Raw genomic sequence first — 10,777 nt, 5'->3', positions numbered from 1 at the left:
TCTTCCTCTCAACTGTAGCATGTCCCCACTGGGATGCTTCAGCCCCATTTTGTTATTTGATGTGTCCAGCAGGTGAAAGGAAAAAAGATTTATCAACAATAGTCCTTCAGTGATGTGTTTAGTACCTTTCCAAAGCAGAGCAGCTGTTTGTGTAACATATAAGATAAGATGTCTCGGCATATTTAGTATTGTGGTCAAGACATGGTCCATAGATTAGAATCCTTAGTGTCAAATCAGGTTCCTCTCTTTATCCAACCCATTGGAGCTTTTTAAATGCCATTAGTTAAAAAAAAATTAAGTGTTTATTTTATGAAGTCAACCAATAGGTGGCTCAATGCCACATACATTTCAGGGGTTTAGGTTGCATACATTTTACCAACCTGTTAACTGTCAATAAATATTCATATTTACTGACACATTCTACACACAACCTTTTCTAACTTAAAATCAGAAAAAATAGATAATGATGTGGTCCATACAGAAACAATAGTGATCACATTCAGATCATAGTTTTAAGAATGTATTTGTTGTATGTGGGCTACTACAGAATAAAATGGTTACATTCCAAAATGTGTTACTATTGTTCAAAGATAGTATCAGTGAACTGTGTATATGTTCAAGAGGGGTGTCAAGAGCAAGACTTTGGGATTGGCAGCAAAATTAGAAGTGTGAAATGACCATATTAAACTCAAATATTCCCTTTTTCTGGTTTCAGATTATTTGCAAATGAGTTGATTTTTTTTCTAAAATGTATATTTTAATTTGTAAGTGTTCATCCATGCTCAACCTGAGCCATTTAACTATTTCCTATTCATATGGTAAGAGTTGTCCCCAAAAAACATAATATATTCTGGCTCTTGACTAGATGGCAAATTTTTAAACTGACATTTGATCCTATAAATGTATCATAGTGCCTTAGTATGAGAAAACAGCAAAAATATGTTCAACTTGTGATGCTATATTTGAGAGTAGAATAAGTCCAAGTGTGTGTTTTCTCTGTATTACTTTCAGAAGGCATGTCTACACATTGCCCTACGGCAACATGTCTACACATGGTCGCCAGCTACATCACTGTAGCGGCGCACTCCCCAGGTATAGAGTGCTGCTACAGCGACGTAGCAGCAAGATCTAACCGTGCGCTGCACGCGTAATGCAGTAAGCACCCATACTGTGCCGTAGCAACATTGTCATACAGCGACATGTAGACATGCCCAGAGAAGACTGAAAGCCAAAGTCCTAGAAATTACGGTTAGGATTAATAACTTCCCTGTCATGTCCAAATTCTATCTATCTGCCACAACGTTCTCAGTAATTTTAACTGGATATAATAGTAATGTCCAATTCATCCAGAGGGCAGCACTGGCCTTGCAGGCCTAGAATTTAGCAGTAACTTCTACATTATCTGTTTGGTAGGTGGGGGGTGTCACTAGCTTAAAATATTTTGAAGTTTTTATGGCATGTTATATATGTTTTCTTGAGTTTGTTTTGCTGATATGGCATGTGTAATCTCATGTATGCTATATCAAGCTGTAGCATCAAGCTGCATTTAGTTTTATCATTATGTCTGGTAAATTGTGGTATTTAATATATGCGTAATTTTGATATATTTTTTATATTATGGCAGGACTGTTTAGTAAGGTAATGATTGACTTGCGCGTTTTTCACCTATTCACACTTGAGAAGTAATTGTGTCTGGGAATTAGCATCTGACATAGGTATGTGTCAAATATGTGATCAAATATCAAATATGTGATCTGAAGCATTCAATCAATTTACATCTTAAAAGGAGAAGCCTGTGATGAGAATGACATGTGGATATTCAGGAAGGGACATTTCATGCAGTAGAACTTAAGTGAGAGTATCTAGGATATTGGATTAGTAATCTTCATATTTGGAAGGGTGCAAATTTTCTTCCCATAATTAGAACAAGAAAGACTTCTGGTCTGCTAAACCAATACACCCTTGTGGGTAGAGATGGCCTTAGGGGTGGGTGACATGGGCAACCACTCAGGGCACTGTAGTTAGGGGGCACAACACACAGACGCATGCACACACATGCCCATCTGAGCAGCTTGCGCTCACAGCAGTGTTCTCTCCCTCTATCCCCTGCAGGAAGAGCGCTGCCCAGCCCAGCCTGCCCCACTTCCCCCAGTTGCTGCTTAGGAGGAGCTGGGCCAGACAGTGCAAGCAGCAGCACAATGCTGCTCCACCTCCCCGCCAGACTGCATTTCTGCCCACCTGTCTCTGCCTGCAGCAGTGCCACAGGGTGCCATTTTCCCTAAGGCCAGCTCTGCTTGTGAGGCAGGAAGTTATATGCTTAGTTTGGGCTCCCCAATAATCCAATGGAAAATTTATGCTAATAGCCAGATAAGAAACTATATTTAAGCCTTGCCAGCGTTTGTCTATAGTTTGTTCCCTGGCATAAGGAATGGCTTTGGTCCCTCTGCCAGTGGGCTGTGTGAAAGGCTGCCAGGAAAAGCTGCAGCATGTCTTGACAGGAAGGCCAGAGCCAGAGCTGTTTTCTAACCCATTGAGTTAAGTAGGGGCTGTATTCTTAGGTTTAAGATGCAAGGTAAAATCAGATTATTGTTCTGATAGTCTCATTTTTTTTTGTTTATTCTTATATCTCTGTCTATATCTCAGCATATAGTTACTGACTTCTTATGTTTGCTCTTGGGTTTCATATTAAATCCTTTTTATATCTTTTATAACTTACTACAGTAAGTGGGTAAGCATGATTTGACCATACAGGCAGGCCTCTTCCAAGGAAGGGGGGAAGAGGGAACGGGGGTGGGGACGGGACTCCATCATACCTGAGTATGTGACTGGACAAGAGTATGATTCTTCTAGCTGTCAAAATCCCTTCTGCTAAGACCTGGCAAGACCTAGGTGAGGCGCATAAAGCTGAAGAGTCTTTGGTCTGGGAGATGACCTTTGGAGCATCTCAGTCTGTTCTCAGTGGTCAGAAGCAGATGGCAGAGAGGGACTTGGTACCGAAGGGCACCCCTTAAAGCATAAGGACACCCTGGGACTGTCTCAAAGGCACACCTGACTCCCAGAGTTCTGGCCTGGGAGACCACTTCTGCCACCAAATTTCTGGCGCCATGAGCCCAATAACAGCTCCACATTGCAGATCCAGCCAGTGGGGCTCCCCACAGGTCTGGAAATTTGGCAACCTGACAAGTTAGTCTATAAGGTGCATATCTACCCTGACTTCTGTCTGACTTCAGAATAACACAGCTAGCTACTTCTCTCTTGACATTTTCTGTGACTTTGAGTGTAGATCTGGAAAGAGAAAGCCAAATATACTGACTTGCTTATTCAGGTAAGGCATGTCATCCTGTTTATGTGCATTGGAGTTGGTGGTGCTTCTGGCTTTTATTTCAATGCAGTGTTGGAGCCTAAAGTCTCACAGTGTCTGAGGTAGGTGGGTTTACTGCCATTTCATAAATGAAATAGGCATAGCAAGCCAAATCCTATCCCCACTGAAATCAATGGAAAAAGTTACATTGACTGCCATTAAGCCAAGATTTTGTTACAAGTTTGTGATCTGCCCTGAAGTCACACTGTTAGTCTGCCCCAGAGAGAGGCACAGAGTCCATGTTTCCTGACTCCAGTATTGTGCTTCCACTACAGACCTGTTGTTTCCCTCTAATTCATTCTGTACTGGTGCATTGGCTGGTAGTTTGGGGTAAAAAATGTATTTTATTTTAATTCTGAAAATCCTGAAAACAGTTATGGGCTGTTCTTCATTTACAGCAATAATTATTAAATACATAAAATGGTCTATATTCATTCCATATACAAATGATTACATCAGTTATTTGGCTTTTCCCAATTATTGGTGAAAGGACAATGGGTCATAAAGCAGTAATGCTGTATTTTCCTATTTTTCACTGGCATTTACACACTAACTCATCCATATGTTCAAGGATAAGGATAGTGCAGAAAATGACAAGTGCTGGTTGGATGGTCAGTTTTAAATCTCTTGTTTGGATGATGAGCCAGAAAAACCTGTGGAACCTGTATGGCAGACATATAGACCTCTACAGTGAATTGTCTGTATTGTGATATTAACTCTTTAATTAGGTTTAACAGTTTTTAAGAGGTGCTTTTTAGGCCTCAGGAGTCTGTGGCAGTGCGCTTAGGAGAGAAACTTCAGTTAGAGAATGTATGCATATTTACACTGTGAATAGAATTGTATTGCAGTTAAATGACAAAACAATTACATGTGTAATTTGTTTGAACTGAGAACAAAAATCTTATAAATATGCAATAAATACATGACTGATCACTCTTGTTGATATCAAGCATGATATCACCTTGGAATTTAAATATAGTGTTCCTGGAGAAAAGTTTTAAATAGCAAAAATATTCATATATGTGTACATAAGCTCCCACATGTGTGCGTGTGTGAGCACATGCTCTCTTTCTCTCTCTCCAGAAGGTGAATGAGTGACTACATTAACAGACTGTATGCAAATAAAAGCCCAAATCGTATTCTGCCTTTAGATGGGCAAGTTGTACTTACATAGCCCACTTTAGCTGTGCAAGTGGCAATTCAGACCACTTGCACAGATTTTAGATATTAACTAATTTTGAGGAAGCCTCACTAGTACATGAGAGAGAACAGGAGGATAGTGGCCTTTCTATCTTTTAGCTTAAAAGCTTAGTGATTAGGGTACTTGCTTGGTTTGAACCTACTTCCTAGTAAAGTGTCCTAATCACCAGGCCATGGCCTAGGCCAGTGGATTTCAATCTTTTTAGACTCAAGGCACCCCTCACTAGAATTGAGGCAGCCCTTAGAAAATGTCAGCTCTTAGTTTTCACTTGATTTTTAACTACAGAAAAATAATAGAGTAATTATTTTATTGCAAAGAACTGAAAAAGAGCACAACAGGGCAGGATGTTTTTAACACTATGGATATATAAAACTGGTTACTCTATACTTTGGTTACTCCATTCCATTTGGCCCATGGGAGCCCTAAAAAATTTAGAAAATTAATATTTATCTGCCCCTGGCTGCCTGTCATGTGGCCCTCGATGGCTTGCCAAAACTCAGTAAGCGGCCCTCCGCCCAAAATAATTGCCCACCCCTGCTCTATAAGGTGCAAATCTACCCTGCCTTCTACATGGCTACAGACTAACATGGCTAGCTGCTGCCATACAGCTTCAGTTCAAAGATCCACCTAGTCCAGTATCCTGTCTCTGATAGTGGCAAGTAGCTGATGCTTTAGAGCAGGGGTGGCCCACCTGTGGTGCCTGTGCCGCAAGTGGCACAGACAGCCTCTTTGTGTAGCATTTGGCAGATTAGTTGAGAGGACAGGAGGCACAGCAGATCAGGCAGAGAGCGCAGGGCAGGATGCAGAACACAGAGCAGCAAATCAGGCAGGGGAAGCAAATGAGAGTGGCACTCAAGAGCTGGTATGGGGCTAATTTGTGGCACCTGCCCAAAAGGTTGGTCCCCACTGCTTGAAAGGAAGAGGGTGTATTTGAGGGATCTATTCCCTCAGTTAGCTGCAGTCAGGTTTTGGATACAGGACTGGGTTGGTAATTTTGATTCCCAAACATGACATACTTTATAAGGAAACCACTGAGGGTGAATAATAATTTTTGTAAATTAACATGCTTGATCATAAGCACAGTTCAAACTGGCATGCAGCAGCAGCCAGAAGTGAAAGCCTCTGTCATGTCAGCAGCCTGTGGGAAGGACTCTACCATTGTCTGTGGTACTGTTGGAGTCAGGAGTGGATGGGAGGTGTGGGGTGGACTGGTGCAGTTGCACCCCCCTTTGAATCCTGTTTCAGCCAAGTTTAAAACAACTTCCCACAGTGGCAGCAGTATTTCTGTTCAAGCAGCAGCAAGGGAGTCAATTGACTTCACAGCTCATTAAAATCTACCTGATTCCCTCTCAACTATTAATTCCACAGGTGTTTGAATGACCCTCTCTCCTTTTTAATGCTCTTGATGTTCCACTAATCAAACTAGCCTCTTTTTTTTTTTTTTTGCATCCCTGCTGTCTGTTTGATCTATTCCTAGTAATGTAGCTCCTATTTCAAAGCCCTGCACACTGTTTTTAACTCATTCCCATAAAGTTAAATTTGTTTTTGGACTCCATCTTAAAATTGAATAATCCAGCCCTAAGCCCCTAGTGTATTAGTGGTTTCTTTCTTATGTGAAGAAAAAATATGTGTTGGGTTATAGGTGATGATGCCCCTCATCACCTGCACCCCTCCATTTGTAAAATCCTGGATCCACCCCTGGTTGGCAGCGATGGTCCAGGTAAAATGCAAGAGGTAAAGATGTTTACGGGTGATCATTTTTTTTTTTTTATTGCATCAACGGTATAGTCATGACCTGAGGAAAGGTACTTGGTACCTCAAAGCTTGTCTCCATCCCTCCCAACTACACAGCTGGTCCAAGACAAGCTGCCATCCACAACAGTCCTTGAATCTTATCAGAGCTGGGCTGTGGCCGCAACTTGAGAGCTGGATGCCTGCTTGCCAGCGCCTTGGTCCCCGGTCCCCGCTGCTGTCATTTGTCCCAGGGAATCTGCTCAGGGTTGGAATCACATTTCGACCCTTGGGTGGGGTTTAACACTACGTTAAACCGGCTCATTGATTAACAAGTCCACCTACGTGATGGAGCAATCCCATGGACTCGAGCCCCGCCAGGTTTGATTTTTCAAATCTTACAGCGGGGGTCTCGTCTCTTATGCGGGGGTCAGCCCCCTCCCCCCAGCACCCCTTTTAGACTCTGCACCTGTTGGCCCCTTTCCCTGTAGCCTCCCCGCCTGAGGGACACTAGTAAAAAACTCGTTGGGCCGTGCCTATGTTTTGAAAGGTCACAAATAGGCCTGCGCCCGGTTCCCCGGGAACCTAAGGAAGGGCAAGGGGCGGTCACGAAGAGGCCCGGGGAAGGGGTGGGCCGGAAGCCGAAGGGGGCGAGGTGTCTCTTGTGTCGCAAGTAAGTTTGCGGCGTCCCCGGCGCGGGCGGAGCAGCAACCCCCTCCCCTCAGGCGGGGCGCGACAGGGCCCTCCTCCTCCGGGGCCGGGCGGGGACGCCCCTCCCTTGCTCTCCGCGGGGCGCTGCGGGGCTGGGATGCGGAGCCGGGCGCGGGCGGCGGCTTCTCTCCTTTGGGCTGAGGCGGGACATGGCGAACGTCAAGGTGGCCGTGCGGGTCCGGCCGCTCAGCAAAAGGTGCGGGCCGGGCCGGGGCGTGCACCCGCGTCGGGGCGGACCCGTGTGTGTGCGCCGGGGGGGTCCCTTTCCCTGGCTGCGAGGCGCCTTTCCCCCCACCCCCGGCCAGCTCAGTCCACCCCGCGAAGGGTCTTTCCCTCCTCTCCTGTCCCGTGCGCCTCTTGTCGGGGGGTTGCTCTGTTTCCTGAGACGCGCCGGGACAAAGCATCGCCGGAGCCTTTCTGTCCCTGGCAGCTCCTAGGAAGGGATTTTGTGTGTGGGGTGAGGCGGGCGGCGGGAGCCGCCTCCCTGCCCCCGGCGCGGCGGGCGGCGGGAGGAAAGAAGTCAGGCTCGGAGAGAAAACAAGAGCAGCAGGGACCTGCCAAGCTGCTGGTGCCAAGCAGCTGAGGGGACTTTAGGAAAGAGCCAGGAGAGTATGTGCTGCCACTCAGTGACAGGACAGTCGTCATCCAGCATGGGACACACTAGAGATCGGCTTGAACAGGAGTGGGGCTCCGGCCCGGGGTCTCCTGGCGACTGTGGGGCTGTTGTCCTATCCCTCCGATGGCCGTGTCTCTGGGCCAGCCCCTTGGGCCAGTGGGTGCTGTGTGGCATGCTCGCTCATCTTCCTAGTTGCACCCAGGGAAGACGGCTCTGCTGGCATGGGATAGTACCTGCATAGGTAATGCATAGTTAACCTTGAGAGACTCCTCCCTAGCTTGCTCCTGGGACCTTACGGCTAAGGGCAAGCAAAACTCGGGATGGGGGGCATCAAACCCCAAGCCTCCAGGCTTCGGCCTGCAAGCAGGATGTCCACCAAAGGTTTTGGGAACATCTGAAGCCCCACATGGGGGTGGAGGATGTTTGCCGGTAGTAGGGCCACTTATGGTTTTGGACTAACTCTCAGATTTGGAATTTGTTTTGGCTAATTTGGCTTGGAATACAGAAAATGTAAATAAAATTTAACACCCCGTCCCTCGCTGCGCTCCTTTTGAACCTTCACTTCCGTCACTGTTTTCTTCTTTAGTTGTCCCCTGTAATCACTTGATGTGCACTCAGTGGCCCCCATATGAAGGGGGGCTTTTAGCTGTACTTGGTTGGCACTGGCCTGCATTACCAATGGACAGCAAATCGGCCTGTGTAAGATGCACCTCCCTGTCTCTCCCCCCCCCCCCCCCTCTTTGTTGTTGCAATTTTTTTCCTCGGTAAGCAGAAGCCGGATATTCAGATTGTCACTCACCCCCCCACCCAGCCCTGCCAAGGCTTGTCCATCTCCAATAGAAATCCTGCAGGCTGGATAGTGTGACTGCAAGTTCAGCTCCTACAAGCATGGAGATGCCGGAGTTAGCACAGCCTTCTCATGTGGCGTTTGTGTATAATACAGTGTATAATTAAAACCATGTGTTTTGTGGAAATTTGGGGAGGAGGGGAAAGAGAGCAAGTAAGCACTTAAGCTGTGCCACATATTGGCCACAGCAACATACTTTTGCGAAAAGTTAGGGGAGGAGGGGAAATAGCAACATACTATAAAACAGAAATGGAGTGAAAAGTGCCATGAGCTCACTCAACCAAGGGCCAGGCCTTGTTTTGATGCTGACTTTTTTCTTTTTTTTTTTAACATGAGGCCATCACGTTGTTTCCTGACTGTATTAACTGCTATAATAAATAACCCTTTTATGTGGGAGACAAGATGCTTCTTGAGAATTTCCCAGCCAGAGGAGAAATCCATTCATTTTACCAACATTATATAGTGGCATGTTTTGCACTGCTGAATTCATGGAAAGGTTGACATGGACTTGATACATTTTGTTCAGGGGTTTATAACTTCTTTTAAAAATTTGCTCCTAACTAAATGTAGCAGAAAATCCTTGCTCTACCTCCACGGTGTTTGAAAGAAGAAAAAAGTACCAAGATGATTTAAATATAAAAAAGGTTTTTAGCAGTTCTTGTTTGTTAATTGACAAGTGTGTTGAGGGTAGGGGGTAGTTTACAAGTTTTCCATATATTCCTGTCTTTGTCTCACAGGTGACAGATACATGAAATCCTTCCTACTTGAATAAAATTGGAGGCAAATGTTCAAAATAAATTATTGTGACACTAGTAAGTGCTGTTATACTGAACGAATGGGAAGAAGCCAGTTTTGACTTGGAATTATTTGGTATTAATCTTTTTTTTAATTTCTTTAAAGTTTCTTAAAATTCTTTTACTTGTTATTTTTCTGGTATTTGTTATCTAAATTGTCAGGTGCTCTGTAAAAATGAAAAATGGTATATATGTGTGAAGTATTACTATTATAAGGTAGTTTGATAAAAATTGAAAGGATCCAGTTCATAGGACATTTATTTAAATATTGCAATGTTTATTAAAGACTGACTATTGTTTCCAGTTGGTAGTGTTGGAGTGATGTTGTGGCCGTGATGGTCCAGGAAATATGCAAGAGACAAGGATTTTTGTGGGTGATATCTTTTATTGGACCACTGCATGGATAGGATAGACTTGGGCCAAATAAGGAGTTATGTATCTACTGAGAGAAGCAGAGCTCTCCTGGTAGAAGCCATGAGTGCAAGCGTTCATAGTTTCTCCCAGGAAAAGAATGCCTAAATGCTTATCTGCTGCTTGACTCCTTCTGGGGATCAGGAGGAGTTGAGCAGCAGGAAAATGTTTTCTGCATCTTCTGAGACTGGGGTCACCCCAGCTTTGGGAATTTGAGGGGAACAGCTGATGTTTGCCCTCTCCCAGTTTTGGAAGCAGTTGAATGGTGAGGAAAGGCTCCTGTGCCTTCCCTAGACCTAGGCCTGGAGAAGGCATGGGGGTTAGCTGCTCCTGCTCCTCCCATAAACTAGGAAGGGAGAGGAGGAGCAGCCACCTGCTGTTTCCTGCCCACTCCTCAGGCTAGAGTCCCCAGTGTGAGCAGTGGCCAGGGTCTTTGCTGTGCTGCTCAGTCCACTCAGCTCCTGGGCACCAGATGAAGGAGCAGCTTGGGACCATATTGTGAGGAGTGTGTGGAGGCTTTGTCCTGCTGCTTTAGCCCCCTTGGAAATGAGAAGACTGGAGCAGCCGCAGCCGCTGTCCCTCCCCCCCACCCACCAACTACCCCCAGACCAGGATCACCCTGGTTTGATGACGGACAAGTTGCAGGGGAGAGGGGGCAGTTGTAAACTGAATGCCTGTACTACTCTCTCTCCCAGAGACATTTCTAATGGAAAATTTCCATTGATAGAAATGAATTGTTGGTGGCCTTGGAAAAGCTATCAAATGCAATACATTCTTCTTCAAAATACCTGCATTTTGTCATGCAGTTGGCTGCACATTTGTTTCTTGCATTGTAAATATAACATCTGTGTGACAACCTTTTTTTTGCAATAATTAGATGGTTTTAGTGAAGCTCGTTTTGAATATCAGTTACAATTAGCATCCTTGGTAGTCTGGGAAAAGAGGCCAAGGACTTGGGTAAGTGGACAAGAACTCTTCTCTCCTCTCACCAGGACACCAATGATTTTATAGTGGGAGATATAGAGAGACCATATATGCAATGAGTGCATATCATTATGCAATGAGTGCATATCATAGTCAAGGCCCTTAAGACTCAGGTCTTTGA

At 45.0% G+C, this 10,777-nt stretch overlaps 1 protein-coding gene across 5 annotated transcripts in view; it reads left to right on the top strand.

Annotated features, from left to right (window-relative positions):
- The first annotated feature begins 6,989 nt into the window (after positions 1 to 6,989).
- Positions 6,990 to 10,777, top strand: part of LOC102380600 (stAR-related lipid transfer protein 9) — a 132,820-nt gene continuing 129,032 nt past the window's right edge. For all 5 annotated transcript variants that reach the window (XM_025193354.1, XM_006036909.2, XM_025193353.1 and 2 more), the window contains exon 1: positions 6,990 to 7,200. In XM_025193354.1, the coding sequence (XP_025049139.1) occupies positions 7,154 to 7,200 (47 nt within the window). In that variant the 5' untranslated portion in view covers positions 6,990 to 7,153. The remainder of the gene's footprint in view (positions 7,201 to 10,777) is intronic.

Source organism: Alligator sinensis, unplaced genomic scaffold (assembly GCF_000455745.1).
Source record: "Alligator sinensis unplaced genomic scaffold, ASM45574v1 scaffold1336_1, whole genome shotgun sequence".
Lineage (NCBI taxonomy): Eukaryota > Metazoa > Chordata > Crocodylia > Alligatoridae > Alligator > Alligator sinensis.
This window is presented reverse-complemented; position numbering and strand designations above follow the sequence as displayed.